The sequence below is a fragment of the Alligator mississippiensis genome, chromosome 13 (assembly GCF_030867095.1).
Source record: "Alligator mississippiensis isolate rAllMis1 chromosome 13, rAllMis1, whole genome shotgun sequence".
NCBI classification, from domain to species: domain Eukaryota; kingdom Metazoa; phylum Chordata; order Crocodylia; family Alligatoridae; genus Alligator; species Alligator mississippiensis.
In genome coordinates this window covers 5,554,882-5,573,492 of record NC_081836.1, presented here as the reverse complement: position 1 = coordinate 5,573,492, position 18,611 = coordinate 5,554,882, and the positions used below count along the sequence as shown (strand labels likewise).

General features: G+C 46.2%; 1 protein-coding gene and 1 long non-coding RNA gene across 2 annotated transcripts; one reads left to right on the top strand and one right to left on the bottom strand.

The window, feature by feature from the left end:
• Window positions 1-101: 101 nt before the first annotated feature.
• On the top strand, window positions 102-4,997 carry LOC132244644 (uncharacterized). The gene is made up of 2 exons (XR_009456337.1): window positions 102-462; window positions 1,673-4,997. It is a non-coding gene; the product is annotated as an uncharacterized LOC132244644 (long non-coding RNA).
• On the bottom strand, window positions 4,776-17,589 carry PINK1 (PTEN induced kinase 1). Its single transcript, XM_014601732.3, has 8 exons — window positions 17,309-17,589; window positions 15,084-15,359; window positions 13,606-13,709; window positions 10,293-10,475; window positions 9,411-9,574; window positions 7,588-7,715; window positions 6,887-7,123; window positions 4,776-6,476 (listed from the first exon to the last, which is right to left on the bottom strand). Exons 1-8 carry the CDS (start codon window positions 17,573-17,575, stop codon window positions 6,216-6,218), a joined length of 1,620 nt encoding a protein of 539 aa, XP_014457218.3. The 5' UTR covers window positions 17,576-17,589; the 3' UTR covers window positions 4,776-6,215.
• Window positions 17,590-18,611: the final 1,022 nt, after the last annotated feature.

The window sequence follows — 18,611 nt, the reverse complement described above, 5'->3', positions numbered from 1 at the left end:
ACACTTTTCCTTTAATCTCTTCTTTCCTCCTTCATTTCTTTGCTTTCCAACCCCCCCATTTCCTCTTTTTTTTTTTTAGCCCCCCCCCCCCCCCCCCTCCTCCAACAGACTTTGTATTCTGGGAAATGGAGTCTCTCGCTGCATTGGATTTTTTTGGAGTTTGCAGGAAATCTCCTCGGGTGAGTGCTGGGACAACCGGTCCAGCTAACGGCAGCCGGCAGTGATTTTAATTCAGGTCAGAGACAGGTTGCAGCCTGCAACTCTCCAGTCTAAAGCAGGCAGCCTGTTTTCTCAGCAGGCCGCTCTCCCGTAGGAATAAGGGCTAACGTTGCCCCGGGTTTCCTCCCAGGCCCTGCTGGGATGTGCTCACGGACGTGGCCTGGGGGCCTCCGTTCCAGCCAGCCCCGACCTGGCTGTGATGGCTTCTCGGAAGACTTACCAGCCACGTTTCTACAGAGAAAGGTAAGGAGCAGCCCCACAGCACCTCTCACAGAGAAAATAAAGCTCTCTCAGTGTGTGGCCTGGCTTTGGGGGGTGGGAAATGGAGGGTGAGACAGAGCAGTAGCATCCCTCTGACCGGCTTTTTCCTGAGAGCCTCAATTAAGACCAGTTAAGCTACCCTAGGAAGAGGTGAGAGAGTGGTGGCTTCACCCCATGTCTGGAAATAAGGCAGAATTTACTGCACAAAGAGCAAAAACAATGGTTTCACTATAAAGCATTTCCCAGTGCCCGCATGTCTCCCCCTCCCTGCCCCCAAACACACCCCAGATGCTGTGGAACCATCATCAACTTTATATATATATATATATATATATATATATATATATATATATATATATACATATATACACACACACACACACACACACACACACACACACACACACACACACGTATATATGTGCATACACACATATGCATCACCGACCTCAGCAATATTATCGCAGATGAGTATGCAGAAACAAGGAAAACCACTAAGAAAACCACACCAGTGGGAAGTCTTTAAGAGAACGCCTCTGAATGAGAACTTTGAGCTAGATTTCAGGGTGGATAGGGAGCGGATCCTGGTAGCAGATAAGGAGACTTGAATGCCATTGCAATTCGTGTAATGTATAAGCACGGTCCTTTGGGAAGGGTGCAAAAAAAGTGGCAGCCGCTCACTGAGCCAGGCACCTTCTGCTCATTTTAAGGCAGGAGGTTTTCAGGTTGGTGGATGAGAAAGTGCCGATTCCCCCTCCCCTTCTTCTGAAACGTGGTTTGCATGAAAGGGACCCTGGATTCCAGCACGTTCCCCTTCAACGTGGGGAATCTCCCTGATGCTCAGCAATTAGAAAAGGCAGCCTCTCATCAGGGTGCTAATTCACAATCCTTTGCCCCACACCCACATCCATCTCTTTTCATGCCTGCTGAGGAGGTTTGGCTTATCTAGCTGACCGAATACAACATTTTTTATAGCATCCGACAGCTGAAAGGATCTGCAGCCATTCTGTGAACTTCACCAAGAGATTTCTAAGGAGCACTCGCCCACCCCTGCCGTCGCCTCCCCACAGAGGACAAATGCGGCAGCTATATAAACAGTGTAAAGCAATGGGTTAGGAAAGGAGGATTTTTTTTCTTTCACTTCTCATGTCTGTTTAATGGAGCTTGAATCTTTGCTATTTTGTCTCCCCAGACTCAACTCTCCAACTGCCCCAGTCGGAGACCAGCTACAATGACCCTGGCAAAGTCCCCAAGAATATGCAAAGGAGGCTGCAATCTGAGCTAGTAGGGCTTAAACCCTGCTTGAACCCGGGTAATCTGTACCAACGCAGATCACCGCTCTCCTTTCCTGCAGGAGAGATTTGCATTGAGGGCAGCTACGCTGGCAGATGGCCACCAATGACTTACCCTGAATCCAGACACCAAGGTAGCCAAGGCCTTAGTCAGCAAAAAAGGCTTCAGATGGGAAGCAGACGCAAATCTAGAGTTTATCACGTTTTCAGTCTATGTCATAGTGATCGAAGCATTCAAAGCAGGAACCGCCGTGCAGAAAACCAGTCATGGCCAGCAGCTGTCAGTGGAGCCTTGAATGGAGGGCGAAATATGTTGCTACGATGGTCTTGCAACAGTACTTTCATTCCTAACTTTCTTTCATAACTCCCACTCCTCGTTTTCAAGGGCAGAAACTTACAGTCATTTTATATTTAAAATTACCTTGGCCAGAGCAGGCGGGAATGTTCTTGACGCCCAGACGTTCAGTGGAGGTGCATCGGCTCCGTCGGTTTTTGTCATTTCTCCATTTCCGAGACACGTACACACGACAACCTAGCAGTGCGGGTGCTGCCCTGAGATATGGGAACCTGGGTGAAGGCCCTGATTCTGCCAGAGTAATCGGGGCTTAAAACCCCCTGCTGTGAGACAGAGCAAAGATTCGACCCAATCTCCCACATCCATCGCCTCTTTCCCAATTGAAAACGCTCAGTTTCCAGCTGCAAATAATGGCCGGTTTGACACCATTCCATTTCCACGAGACCCTTTGCAAGTTCTTTTCCACCATGATGCAGAACAAGAAAAACTCACAACCCCAAAGCTACGACAGAGTAGACTTGTCCTCTAGCCAGGTCTAATCTTACCAGCTGGGCTGAACAAGGTCAAACCAGATTGGATACACCAGGCTCAGAAAGGTTTTAGATACCCGACAGGCTTAACTCGGACTATGAGAGAAGGCTATTGGGTGAGCTGGTCCAGAGAAGGTGAGTGGAAGCAGGGGAAGTATTAAGTGTCGGAAGAAAGAGATTTATTAGACAAGCACTGCTTCTGTAAAACAAGCTGTCCCGTCAGGATGTGGCCATGCAATAGTTACTGGGAATGTGCCTTTCTAGTCCAGTCCAGTATCATGCTACCTTCCCTTTCCCCTCCACCGAAATCAAGTGGTTGGACATGTAGTTGGAAGAACGTCTATTTAATCCCTCTGTGAACTCTGCTTTGCAAATGGGGCTTTTGTCCTCTACATCATGACTTCCTGTGTAAGGAGTCCCAGCCCCAAACCACCATCTAGTGTAGGTAGCAAGGACTATACAACAAATACATCTTTTAAACCTCCTACTTCAGGATGCCAGCAGACTGCCTGCAGGGGTCAAGAGAGCTCCCAGCACATTAAGCTTCAGACCCCACAGATTGCTCTTCATCTTATACTTCAGAGGACGATTTTAGTCCCTAGGAAAAGCAGGATACTGGACTGGTTGGAGTCCATCTGCGGTCTGAGTGGTGGTCTTTCTGAATGCTCTGTTCATATTTCTGCTCCCTACTGCACTGCTGACTGGGGAGAGGGGCAGGGAAACCAGGAGTACATATACATGTGTAAAAACAGATTAGCTCCATGGTGGGACATCACATCATGCTTCGTCACAAGGAATAAATCTAGACGGAAGCTTCAGTCCTGCAGGTAAGAGTGAAAAATGAAGGTGGACATAAAGGGGAGCTCTATCACACGTCCCAATTAATCCCTCATTCAAGTGGAGACACCAAGAATTAACAACTGACAGGAAACCTGGCCAGGATGAAAGCAAAGAGAAAAATGACTGAGTTTTTCGCTGAGCGCTGGGCACCACCAGTGACTTCAATTCGGCAGCATAACCACGGTCAGCAGATCCTCACGTGAGAAGCATCAGCCCTCACAGATCTATGCTGTGTTATGAAACACAGAGCACATGTCTGTTTGAGGGAGAGACCCCGATGGGCTTATAGTCAGGAAAAGGAGTTGCTGTTTCACCCTTATCTCAGGGACATCAATGCTGTTTCCCAATTCCTTGCTGTCAGCCTACAGATCGTCAGTGCTGCTGGGAGACGCTGGCACCGTACAGAAGAGCGCAGATTTGGGTGTTTCGGGATAGCACCTTCTGCATCACTGCAGGGGGCTGGACTAGATGATCCTCCAGGTCCCTGCCAACTTTGAATTTAGGTAAGTTTGAGGCAAAACAATGCCGGAAGGGCAAAAGCCTCACAAGCTGAACTGCCTAAAAAAAAGATCTGTGTCATGCGCAGTCACCAGCAACAGACAGGCCTTGAGACACCCAACAGAAGGAGGTACTGAAAGGAGCAGAGTCCTGTTTTACTACTAACAGTGCAGAATTGGTAGCAGGCAGCCCTGGCCTATGGAGGTGCCCAGTGAATTTTCCCGTCCCTTTCCATCTGGAATAAAGCCCACATGCACCCTGCATGTGCTGCTATAAACATCACCTTCCACTATTAGACTGGACTGCACCAAACTGTGGGATATTTGCAAGTGGTGAGTTACGATTAAAGCCGGCATTTCCGCGCCAGTTCTACAGTATGTTTTTGTCCACGGACAGCATTTACTATGACCTTCCCAGGTGTTCCCAGATTTTGGCTTTGTTTTGTCGATCCTTTCATAGGCTAAGAGCTACCTGGGGTTCGCCACACAGTTCCAACAATCTCCAGGAAATAAGAGGAGCAAGAACGTATTCAAAACATTTCAACTTGGGTTGAACCCTCTAAGAAGAGCTGGGGAATGCCCATAGTGCTTCTTTTAAAGGGTGCCGAGCTGGTTTTTGAAGAGCCTGGATTTAACTGCCCTCCTCATGGGTGGAAAAAAGGAATAAGTCAAGTCCCGGTGGCTGGATTTGAAGGAGCAAATGGCCTTTTAGGATCTCAGGCTAGTAATATTTGCTATGCTGCAGAACAGTGAATTTGTAAGGCCAAGTGCCAGGCAGATTCAACCCCCAGGTCATTAGGCCCCTGGTACAATGAACAGAGACAAAATTAGCTAAAGCATATTCTTTCAGTGCCGGAGCCCATGTGTTAATTTATTGTGCAAAGCGGCAAAAACAACTCTTTCAACTTCAACTTCTGAACACCCACAGCTCACAGCTAGGAGGTCTAACAGTGCTTTCATTCAAATAACTGTTGCCGGTTAAAAATGAGCATTTTACCACACAACCACAGGCTAGCACTAATTATTAAACAGAAAACCGGCTATAGAATAAAGAACATAGCCACACACAACTCCTTAAAGAGCTATTGCTATTTAACCCCCGTTCTATCTTTGACCGTTTTCTCAAACGAGGTACACTGTCTCGTGCCCTTGCATGCTGCAGTAGGAAAAGATCTCTGGCAAGCACTTTAGCTCCAATTAAAGAGCAAGATCTACCTGTTCTTAAAGGCAAATCACTAGCTCAAATATACAAGTTACTGACTTGCTGTGATCAGGGAAGGCATAGATGGCATTGGGAATCCAAACTTTGTAAGTATAGAGTATTTGGATTTGATGTTCCAGTTCAGCACGTGCAGAGATGAGCTTGATTTATGACACTGTATTTGTCTATTATAGCTGGCATGCAGCCTTTAAAGGGATGAAAAAGGTATAAACCAAGCTCTCTTCAGAAAGCAGACATTGATAACTCTGTATCAAATGCATCTTTGTCATTTCACATATAACTACTTTCTTTACAGGTCATGAGAAAATTGCCCGGCTCCTAATGTACCGCCTCAAGTCAACAGCTCAATAACAAAAGCCTTGGTTGCCACTTTATAACTATGACTGCAGAGGAATATGACTGCAATAAGCATGAGATTAAGATTTTATATTGTCCCATGAGTTCAACTCTCCTCACTGCCTGAATGGAAAATCAATTTGATTATAAAGTGCAACTGCAAGGCTCTTCTGTCAAGGGTAACTGAAGTACAGCCCCCTTGGTGAATAAACCCCCTTTGAAAAGAAACCTTCTTCCAGTGCTAAATGCAAATTCTCAGATGTGAATGAAGCTGGCCGGACAGCTTCCAAACCAGCGACCACAACCCATAGCTTGCAGACACGTTGCCCTCAGGATCCTCTAACGCTGCCTTTGGCCAGAGGAAATCAGAAAGCTAAAAAACTCAGGCTGACAGGGAGAGTAAGGCCTGATGTTGCCCACAGCATACTACTTGCGCTCTCTTGTGCCCATAGGTCAGTGGAGATTGGAGACGACCACTGTGCCAAAGATCTCCCAAATCGCACCATATCTTGCTATAACAGTAACAATTAAACAGGGTTTCCATTGAAACCATGTATAACCTGATGCATTCTCCCCCTCTTATATAACACATGCCCCAAGCCTTCAGATTTTCCTTCTGAAGCATTCTAGGGATCTAGATAGGTAGAAATACTAGGTAGATAACCAAGTGCTATTAGGAAGTGCCCTTTATGTACTGCAGGGCTCCCCACAGAATTGTACCCTTCACAGAGAGCTGCTTCTCCATGACAGCAATAAAAATGCTGCCTCCCAAAGGGTTTCGTACTCCAGGTTTGCCAGGAAGCACATCTTCATCTTTGTTTCTACCCTGCTTTTGTCCACCAGTCCCTCCATCAGCAAAGTGGCAGCTGACTGGCAGAGAAGCCAGCCAATCATCTTGTCCAGATGCAGGTTTTTTGAAGCCAGGATCTGTTCACCCCAGAGGCTTAAGTGAAGCACGTTTGCTGCAACTCTAGCAGACAGTCTCTGAAATGAGAGAGGGGAGAGAAAAATATGGGCATCTTGCTGAATCACACGCAAGTCGTTAGCAGATAAATGGGAATGTTTGTTTGCAGCCCACAGCACATTCAGACATGCACTTTGTGGCTCTTATGTGGCGCCTGTGCTCAAGCCCCATCAATCAAGGTCCATTACATGCCTGCAACCCAACTTCACTGCAATCTGCAAAACCATTCAGTGTCAAGAAATGGATCCTGTGTCCTACTGTCAGTGATCTTCCATGACAATTTTCTACAGTCATTTGCATTGCGGTGGCATCAAGGGGCACCAACTGTGGACCGGACAACTCGCTGGGCTGAGCACTCTACCAACACTACTCTGGACAGTGACGCACCGCCTGAAACTCCGGTTGCAAAATCAGCCGCAAGAGTTCTCACCTTGCTGGGATCCCGCAGAAGTAGCATCCTCACTACCTGCTTCACCTCGAAGGGCACAGCCTCTGGCAATGCTGGCAGCTGGCTTTCTTGGTAACTTCTGCTTTCCAGGGTGGATCTCCCTGGACCATAGAAAGGATTACACAGTCCAAGGATTTCATATGCAATAGCTCCAACTGTCCATGTGTCTGCTTTACTGTAGTCAATCACCATGCCTGGACCAGGTTGAGCTGTGACCACCTGCAGAAAAGGCACCACGGGAGACATATGGGAAAGTTCAAATAAATGGCATAAACATATTTGACTTCTTGGTACATCTACTTCTCTGCATAAACACTTGTAAGGGGCAGATCACCATTTCCACTCGGACAAACTAGTGAAATAAATTGGATAGTGTAACAATACCTCCAACAGCCAATATATTACATTAAGGCACGAATGGCTACATAACCAGTCACAGACAGACCTTCACCAAGTATTAAAGTGGCTACAGACTAATAGAGACTGTATCAGCGAGCATTCAAATATTTTACAGTGTGTCGTGGGAAAGAATATATAATGACAGGGATGGTTGAGAGTCCTCCAAGATCTGTTATTCTGGATTAATTCTACTTGTATTGAATGTAATGCCAAAATATTAATGGATTTAGTTGGGATCAAGTCTGTAACTACCAAACAGCGATGACCATTACAGAGGGAATTACCTCAGGTGCCATAAGACAGCCATTGCCTCCCCGATCCACATACCAGCTGGTAAAAGGCAGTCTCAAGCCAGTATTTTCTTCAGCCAAACAGCAACCGAAATCTGTGATCACCAGCCAGGGACAGCCAACTGTCAAGGACACAGGGGTAAATGAGTTAACACTGAACCCAGGTGTGCACTGGGGGCTTGGCTGTACCTAACTGCCAGTCATTATGAATTACAGGAATCTTTCCAGCCACAACTTCTTTTCCCTCTCTCCCCTCCTCAGTGTTAATGTCTAGAAGCTTTGATTTTTGTAAAGGAAAAGCAATTTGTCCATTTCTCTGTGAAAAGTACCATTTATCCATACCAAGGGTTCAGTGATTCTGCCTAACTGTGAGGCAGAATGTGATTTTTTTTCCTTCTGAGGTTATGTGAAGCAAAACATTCAAGATCATCTATACAGTTCCCATTAAAAAAATCAGACGCTTCGCTAACGGGAGCAAGTACAAATGCCTGATGGGCAGAACACCTCAGGCACAAGAAGCAGAGCTGCTGTTGAATGATACGAGAGACATACTGGTGTGTCGGGTCTAATGGAGCTTCACTCTGAGGAGACAGAAATGAAGACACACAAGGTTAAAATTTAATTGGGGGTGGAGGAACTTTTTAGGGGCTTTTTATCTGTAGCAAATACAGAAGAGAGGAGTCGGTGAATGTTTGCTCTGGTTAATGGTTACTGTCCTGGTGACGAGTGAAAAACTGCAAAGCAGAATTATTGATCTCCAGACCCTGAGCTACAGAAATTGAAGTTTTAAATCTATCCTAACTTCGTTTGCTACAGCCCTGGAAAGGAACTGCCTTCCAGAAACCAAAATTGCCAGGAGAGCTGTTGAAAACCCTCTGGAGGAGCTACAGCAGGATCTTTAATTACACAGTCCTGGGTGCCTGCTGTATTTTCCCGTCCATTAGTATCTCAGTCATGCTGAAGCAGTGCTCAGGTAATTAAAATCTCAGTTAAAGAGGGTGACAGTGGAACAAGATGAAAGTGCTTTTGGCTTTAACAGTCTGTTTCCTCTGGTCTCAACTTATGTTTAATGATCCTAAGTTGCCGCATTATTAACCTATCTGTGCTGTGGGATTTTAGAAAATGCTCTCTGCTGCCTGGCAAGCCGCAGATGACAGACTGTGGGTCTGAAGCAAACACACCCTAAACCTTCATAAATGGAGCACTGCATGCTACTGCCTGCCCACGGTTCCTGGCATCGCGCAGTTAGCGAGCAGTCACACTTGCCCATTGTGCTTTGCACCAAAATAGCACCTTATGTTGGAATATCTCCAAGCATTTTACAAACATGACACAAACATCCTCCCAAGCCCCATCAGGTCAGAAGCAATATCTCCTTTTCTCAGATGGGGAAATGGGTTCAGGGAAACCAAATAATTTCCCAGATGCTGCAAAATCTGTAACCTCTCGGGTGGGTTCCTTCCCAGTTATATACTGTGGCTGGGCCTTTCAGAAGGAGCTCAAGCAGGTCCATACAGCCTCTGACCATGCTGGGGAACACCTGCCATGAAAATATCCCCCATCCATTTGTTTCTACATCAAGTGCCAGTATCCCCTGTAACGTGACTGCTTTTTAAGCCCTGCCGGGCATGCATCCACCAGCTCACCCACAACAGCGTGCCCCAAACAGCAGCTGTGCAATACCGAGCACGTACATTAGAACAAGCGAGCACGGTGTTTTCTCTGTTGCTTAGGTCAGTACAGGCATGCGCCCTGGCACTAGTTAAATTACTCCCTTGAACTCACTTTTGTCCAACTGTGCTCATCAAGTTACATACCGGAATCAAACTCAACGAGGATGTTGTCTGATTTTAAATCCCGGTGGGCTATTCCATGTCGAACGAGATGGTCCACACCTTCCAGCAGCTGTAAAATCATCATGGTGCCAAGGTGGACATCTGGAGTCCTGTCCTGCAGGTACTGGCGCAGGGTGCAGGGATAACTGCAGAGACAGCAGGTGTATTAGCATTCTGGAGCTCTAGAGCTAACATTCACCTCTGTGTTACAGGCATCTGACTGGAAATACCTCACTATGGCATTTACTAGTTTCTGTCTACTCACTCGCTTCCCTCCAGAGGCCTATATTTGGCAACATGACACACACAGTCCTATTTGCAGGGGGCCTCTTAATCCTCATTCTGTATTTTGAGTGCATTAGTGCAGAAACCATAAGCAAGCCCGGGAAAGCAAGGAGATACAATGCAGTGAGAGCACTTTTCCAGAGCCAGGTTGCTCAAAGCAGCAAGAAGGACAGGGGAATGGAGCTATCTCCCTAACAAAGTGCTTCAGGCCAGTAAATGCCATGACATGCCCTCTGCAAAGGAAAAGGCAGTCAAAAAATAGAGAAAGGCCAGAGTTAGAGAGTCACTTCTGCGTCAACCCTGTATGTACAGGCAACTGAAGAGGTGGAGCAAGTGCATTAGAAAACTGAAAAGTGCTCCCTCTTCCTTCAGTGAATTCACTGAAACTTATTACTACAACGAGGAACAAGCTTTCATTATCTGATAAGAGTTAAAAGCTTGGGAACAAGAAAAAGGTAAAAAAAAAAAAAGGCAAAGCTCCGTAAGTGCGTTTTCATCTTCAGAAACAAGCCAAACCAAAACTTCTCTGCACGGTCATGCGGCAAGTCTAAGTAAGTAAAAAAGTTCCTCCATACTTACTTTTTCATCACTAAGAAGAGTGTGCGGCTGTGACCAATCCCCCGGGGGTTCAGGCTTAACGGGAGAACATCTGGATAGTCTGCATAAGCTCCAGGCAGCAGAGGCACAGAGGATGTAAAAGCTCGGATCACCTGGATTATGTTGGGATGAGGTTCTAATCTCTTCTTCCCAAAGATGCGTTTCCTGTTTCAACATAATTGATACATCTGGTAAAACAAAGAAATTAAAACCCCGAAAGCAACTGTAGAATGGCAAATTACAGGGACTTGCATATCTGTTATTTTTTAACAATCCAGCCCCTCTTTGCTGAAAGGCTGGGAAAGCGGTTAAGCATTCTGCTCACTTGGGAACAGAGCTACAATTAAGACTGCTAAGTGCCATTAAAGACATACCATTAAAACACACATACTAAAATATGCCTCACAGTCATTAAAAACTTCTAAACACTGGAAAATTAGACACAACTCTAATGCCTCCCCTCAACGACCATAAAGCCCTGCAGCAACTTTCCTAATCAGACCCTGTCTTGCAATTTAGCTCGCACAGGCACTTGTGTGCCCCCATGGAGCGTTCACTGCCTTCAGCAAGGTTCTGCAAAGGTGAAGAAAACTTCAGAGAGGTACCACCATCTGTGTGCACAGCTCTGATTGCAGCGTGGGAGCCTAAACTATGGTCACTCTGCAAAGACAGTCTTTGTACTGAACACTCATTGTCCTGGGGGAGCTGGGCCAGCTCAGACTGAAGGGAGAACATGAACTGTAGCTTTGACCCACTCCATTGATCACAAGTAAAGATACAACTGGGCCCTGGCCATGATATGCGTTAGACTCCCCTTGCTCTAGATTGGTGGAGACCAAGCTTCTTGCCAGGCATGCCACAAACTAAGTTTGTGCCTTCCTCTAGTACCACTTCAATCCCCTTCCTTCACTTTCTGTCCCCCATCCAATCTGCCACATGCCGCATATAGGGGCTACCCGTGTCACTTGGGGCATGCATGCCACAGGTTGGCCACCCCTGGTCTAGATGATGATAAATTCCAAGCAATAAACTTCTAACATTTCCTACAAGATGCAGTTTATCGCTCTGCCATGAGAGGGCATTCAAAACATTTGTTTCATCAGCGATTTAAAGACAAAGGATTAAATTGAGAAAAACAGCATTTTCCATCAATGTGATTGTTGAACACGAGCCATCAGCGCTTCCCCTGCTAAGCTCTAGTGAGAACGATTAAGATCACAACATATCCCTTCACTTCACTGCAAATCCTAGTAACCTTTGCATGCTAGTTTTTTAATTAGAGAAGGTCAGGGCTAGTCAAACAGACGTGCCGTTTAGTAAGGTTCAAGGAAGAAGTCATCAGTTTTGAAGATGTTGATTTTATAGATGAAGGCAGAAGCAAAATCAAATTGATGCTGGGAATGCAAAACCAAGCCATTTATTTTCCAGCATACACAGGAAGTGCCCATTAAAATGAATGCAAATTACATCAGTGCGCAAGCATGCCAATTATCTATTTGGTTTGGCTGTTATATTCTGAGGACAGCAATGTACCAAGCAGCACTTATTATTCATTTGTGTTGGCAGATGAGATGCATTTGAAATTTAAAACGAACAATCTGGACTCTGGACTACACTGTTTAAACTTAAAAAAAAAAAGTGTTGACAATGATACAATTTGACTGGAAAACAGCTCTTTCTTGCCTTGATATTGTGAACAGAGACACTCAAAAGCATTTTAAAATGTGAATGTGCTTTGTCATTTTTATACTGCTGATTTACTACTTAGTTCAGGGTGTGAGAACAGGGTTTCAGCCATTTTCCAGTTTGTTCTGGTCACTCATAGATAATTTCATTTAAATCTTCTGTACCAGCAAACTGTTTCCTCTGATAATTCTGTAAATTAGGGAGATGTTTCTACTTCTTTTTAAAAACCAAATCATGCGTGGGGTCCAATCCGATTTAACTGTCTTTTGAAAGGCTTCAAACACGAAAGAGGCTGCAAGGAAGTACCTTTGGAGTTGCATGTGCATACATTCACATTAAAATATTTCCCCCTGCTCTTAGTAACAAAGACAATGTACTGCTTTGACACCGTTCAACACTAGGCCCCAAAGCACTTTTCAAAGCTGGTCTATAGTAGAACTGTCCCAATTTTACGAATGGGAGAATGGACTAACCCTTTCACATCTGTGTCCCATCAGCATCCAGCAGTCTAGGGACACAGCTGGATTCAGAGCCCAGGTCTCAATAGTCCTGGCCTAGTGCTCTGCCCTTCAGGCATAATATCATTACCCCAAGAAAGAGGAGTGAGTTTTAATGTGTGTATTTCCCCAAGAAAGAGAAGTGAGTTTTAATATGTGTATTTCCTTTACAACAGTAACAGCACCCCTGACATGTTTCCAGTCCCTTAACCCGAGTTCTCATCCAGGGAAATGAGGTTGGGCAGGACTATTTCCATGGATGCACCACCAAGCAACCCCCTCAGCTGCAGGAAGTGTTCTCAGTGGTGGCAGATGACAGAGCAAGGAGAAATGGGCTCATGTTGTAGCAAGGGGAGTTTAGGTTAGAGATTAGGAAAAACTCTTACTAGGAGGGTAGAAAAGCACTGGAAAAGGCTACCCAGAGAGGTTGTGGAGTCTTCAGGCTTGGAGGTTAAGACCCGGGTAGAAAAAGCCTTGGCTGGGATGATCTAATTAGGGATGGTCCTGCCTTGAGCAGGGGGTTAGACTAGATGTGACCTCCTGAGGTCCCTTCAACCCTCATTTTCTATAATACTAAGTGCTACTAGCGAACTAATACCTTCCCCTCCATTGGTATCAGCCAATGCCCCAACTCCTGGAGGCACACTGTATTTTCCAGGGTGGCAGGATTTAGAAGAAATGTACAAACAGATCCTGTCCCCTTCTGGTCACTAGTTACAATAACCCCTTGCTGTCTGTCTCCTTTTTAACATGTTTAGAAACATAAACTTTATATTATGACCTAACTTCTTTTCCAATTATACCCCACCTCACTGGACTCCAAGCAAGTTGTCAATGGAATATAACATTTTTCTTGGCATCCTCTCTTAAATGTTACATAGGTACCGTCACTTTGATAATTTCTGGCTTTGCCGATTCTCACGAGAAGGTAGAATTTTAAAACATCTTAATCAAAGATTCCTTAATCCCCTTTAAAAAAACCAATATAAGAGCACCTTTAACTCAGAGCTTCCCAAACAGTATTGGTTCATCACTTTAAGCACTGCTGTGAACTGAACTGATAGATCAAGGTAATATTTAGGGGACCTCCAGCCCTGCTATAAGATGCATACCTGTGGCAAGAGACAGCTCCATATTCTCCAGACAAAGCAACTCCGCTGGCTGGAACGAGTTCCTGACTCATGGTGCTGAGGATTGCTTCACTTGAAGAACCAGCCTACAGAATTGGTTACAAATAACACTGTATTTAAAGGCCCTTACACTTTAAAACCATCCTTTCTAACCAATGAAATCGGAAGCTGGTAATCCTGAAGCCTGTATTACATCTCAAGGAAGCTGCAGATAGACGAGGTCAGGCTAGAAATAAGGGGCAATTTGTTAGGCATGTGGTGAGAGTTTCTCATCGCATAAAGAAAGGAAACTGGATATCTTTTTAAAAATATTAGCTACTTCAACTACAAGACATAGGCTTGATTCAAGAATTACTGGGTGAAATGTTATGGGCTGTATGATGAAGGAAGTCAGTTCACAGGATCTCATTCCAGCCTAAAAATCTACAAATCCCAAAAAACCTAAGAGGCTGGCACTTTGGAGAATTCTTCTGTGTCTTTTCCCTGGAGAAAAGAGGACACCTCAATCTCAAAAACAGTTGCTTTTTGGACAGATAGGCTGTGTCCAGAGGAGCACATACGGTGCCACATACTGCACATTCAGCTGTTCTCTGTGCTACAAGGGAGCAATGTGGGGTAGGGGGCGGTTATGACCACTGGATATCCAGGGGTCAAAAAAAAAGCGGAGTGGTGTACATGGGAGCAGCATGCGCCACTCAAAACCAGAGCCTGGCTGGCTGAGGTCACACTCCGGCTGCTGGCCAGGCTCCGAGAGGCAGGCTCACCACTGCTGCAGCCCCAGGAGGCCCCCAGGTAAGGGGCACAGTGCTGGCCCCAGCCTCCCCTACCCCACTCAGGGTATCCTGCCATGCACCAGACAGCATGTGGCACAGGTGTTCCCCAAGGACAGGTAGCAGCAGCACAAGGTGTCCCACTGCTAGCTGTCCTTGGGAAACCAAACGTCCATGCTCATGTGGACGTGGCCAGCGAGTCATTTGGGCTGGATGAAACTTAGGGGCCCTTTAATGTGTAATTCTGCCATCTGCCTGGCAATCAGCACTACTGGTTTTTAGGGTAAAATTATCCATGGTAAATGTATATCTACTTTTACCCCAGAGCATTTCTTAGAACAGGGATCCCTCAACCTACTTTAGCAGAGTTTCACCATTTTCTTCAACTACTAACTGTTTCTCAGTATTTAGCTTAAAAATGCTCTTTTTCTCTGAAAACAAGATAAACCAGCAACGGGCATATGGATATTGCGTTGGTGATGACTCCCCAGGGAAGAAAGTTTTTTAGGAGTGCTAATCACCATGCTTTGTGACAGTTCTTCAACAGTCTCCTCCAATGATAGACCGACAGCTTTGTTTTGACGCATTAAGCATGTGCATAATAATTAAGAGCTTTCAACACATCGGTGGTTAACATTTCACCCAAACTTCACAAGTGACACACTAGAAGAATAAAACCTACTTCCTTACCGAAATGTTCCACATCATTTTGATTGCTAATGGGAAAGAGGTATTTTGCTGGGTCGCTTGTGTAGGGTTTTCTTCGGCAGCCTCAACAGCCGAGCCATGGGCCCGCCGTGGATCCGGGCCCCAGCCGGAAGTTAAAGGAATCGCTGCTTCATAGACAGCTGCGCTGCATCCTTTCCCAATGGGCTGGCCAATGCGGTACTCTTCCAGTTTGAAGCCCTGCCAGCGGAAACAGCTCAGTGGATCTTTCAGCGGCTTGTTCTTCCTGACAAATATTGTCTGCAAAGAATGCAAGAATTACTCAATAATTCAAAAAGCAGAGCTATTTTGCTACGGAAGTTACAGGGTGTGCTCAAGAGTGTTCATGCCAGGACCCATACTAAAAGGTCAACACAGTTGTCAAATGAAAACCTTTACATATTCCAGCACTTTAAACTAGAGCCTACTGGAGCACAGAAAACCCAATCCACAAATATCAACTCAATCAATTTGGACATTTCAAATTAGCATTCAGGAATAAAGCAAGCATTTAATGATTGGTGGTACTCTTTGCTTCTCTAGCATCCTTTCTTTATTAATGTTAACCCTCCGAGATCTTTATGTCAACCCTCCCACTAACCTGGTGGGGTTATTATCCAGTTTAAATGTGGTCACAGCCAGGTCTCGAGAATTGCTTGTTGGTAGAAGGGACCAGAGGTGTAGGGGCTTTCTGCAACACCTCTAGGACTACAAAAGTCCTATGGCAAATGCAATTATGTTGGCATGAAAGTGCTGGTTGTAGCCAAACACTTTTTTTTTTTAACCAGCGTAAGTTATGTCTAACACTGGGGAAATTTTACTAACTATTGGGGCAAATCTTTTACTAACTTATATGGGGGTTTGCCCAAAATTTCACACCCAGTCCATTGCAGAGATAGAAAACAAGCTGAATAAGGGCTTACGACCACATTGCAAATATGGAATACAGACTTTCTATTGAAGTACACACACAGCTCACTACGCCAAGTTATATCGAAAATACGTTCAAGCTAACTGACACTCCATCACCCACCAAGTCTTTTATCGCAGACAAGTCTCAATTTGTAGCGTAGACAAATACACGTTTGAACACAAGAGGGGGAAAAACACTTGGTTCATCTACACGATAACTTCTGCAGAGAAAGGTGGCGAGATCCCCATAAAAGAGGATTTAACGTTGTGCTTACCTCCCTCTCTGCACAACTCCATAAAGTAATGTTTAAAAGAAAACCTGATTAAGAGGAAAGGCAGATGGACTAAAGAGGCCTGGAGCTTTATAGCAGCTGAAACTGCCAGCTGGTTAGTTAGAGGAGGGAATCAGCGAGGGGAAAATGAGCAGGGATGGATCTAGAGAAACATGGAAAGAAGAGGAGGTGGAGGGTGCACAGAATCAGAAATGAAGACGATGCTAAAGAAGGAAGCGTGCCTAAAAAAGGCAAGGGAATAAAGGTCCCAATCCTGCAATCAGAGGTGTGCAGTTGGATGTGATCACAGTCTGGGCCCCGCCAGGCTCACAGTCACACTAGTGATCTCAGAGTCACGGCTGACTCCAAAACGAACAGGAGTCGTCAACGCGATGAAGCCATCACGAGCAGGTGCAGGGAGGTGACACTTCCCCTCTGTGCAGCGCTGGGCAGACCACAGCGGGAGCACGGCGTCCAGGTCTGGGCGCCACACGGCACCGCACCGCACACGGGATGCAGATAACCTGGAGACGGCCCAGAGGACCGCTCGCATGGTTATGGGCCTGCAGGTTAGATCCTACGGGGAGAGACTGAAGGACTTGCATCTCTGCAGCCTCTGCAAAAGCAAGCTGAGAGGGGATCTTGCAGCTGTCTACAAATTCACAGGGCAGCAAGGAAGAGGAGACGCCCCTTGCAGCTGCTAGGAACAACGGCCACAAACTGGCGGGGAGCACTTTTGGATGGACATTAGGAAAACATTCAGCGAGTGTTGCCAAAATGAGCTTCCCAGGGAGGTGGTGCACTCTCCCACCCCGGGGGCCTTCAAGAGACTGGACAAGCACCAAGCCCAGGGCAGGGGCTCGGACTCCATGACCTGCCAAGCTCCCTTCTGACCCTAATAAATAAAGAAATAACATCGGTGAAATCTAGTTTAACTAAAGCGATGAAGTAAACGCGAAGGCAGGAGGAGCGGGCGGGGCGGGGCAGGGGGGAGCAGAGGGGACAGGAGCCCGGCCCGGCCCGCACCTGGATGCGGCTGCAGGCGCCCGCGGCCCGGCGCTGCTCGTCCAGCCCCTGCTGCAGCAAGGCCAGGCCCAGCGCCAGCCCCGGCCCGCGGCCCAGCCCCAGCCCCAGCCCAGGCCTCGGCCCCGGCGCCAGGCCCCGGCGCGGCGGGGCGGGCGGCAGGCGGCGGGCGGGCGGCGGCGCGAGGAGCACGTGCCGCCGCGGGCCCCAGCGCTGCACCAGCGACCGCCACAGCGCCGCGCCCCGCCACAGCGCCCGCCGCACCGACATCGCCGCTCGCCTGCCCCCGGCCCGGCCTCGCCCCGCCCCGCCCCCCGCTGTGACGTGTGCGGGGCGGGGCGGGGCGGGGCCCGACGGGCTGGGCGTGGAGCGAGGTGGGAGGCGTGTCAGCACGTGTGTGTACACGTGTGCGTGTGTCTGTTATTTTTATATCTATCAGAGAGAGAGATATAGAGATATACATAATATATATATAAAATTATATAAAATATATATAAACAGATATGTTCTATATATATATATATATATATATATAGTAAATACTATAGTACTACTATTTATAGTAGTACTATAAATATATAGTATATACTACATATATAGAATTATATATATAATGTATATATATTTATATATATAATGTATATATTTATATATGTATATATATTTTATATATAATTATATATTATATATGTATATATATATATATAATTTATATATTTATATATATACTATCTATATTATATATAATTATATATATCATGTATATATAATATATATATTTATATATACACTCTAAATTTTATATAACATATAACACACATTTTATATATCTAAAGCATATTATATATATTATATATCTGTGTGTGTGTGTGTGTGTGTGTGTGTGTGTGTGCAGCCCCAGCCAGGCAGTGTCAACTCGGTTTCCTTGTGTGCTTGTCGTGCACATCAGGTGTGCGCAGCTCTGTGTAGCTGTGCGGGCTGTGCAGGCTGTGCCTGTGTTACTCTGCATTGAATGCTGCTCTGTGTTACTACAGTGTGCACTGTGTGTTGCGCTGTGTCACTGTGCGCGCCGTGCACTGTCCTGTGTGTTGCGTTGTGTGGCTGTGTGCACCGTGCACTGTCCTCTGTGTTGCGCTGTGTCACTGTGCTCACCATGCACTTCCCTGTGTGTTGCGCTGTGTGGCTGTGCGCACCGTGCACTGTCCTCTGTGTTGCGCTGTGTCACTGTGCTCACCGTGCACTGTCCTGTGTGTTGCGCTGTGTGGCTGTGCGCACTGTACACTGTCCTGTGTGTTGCGCTGTGTGG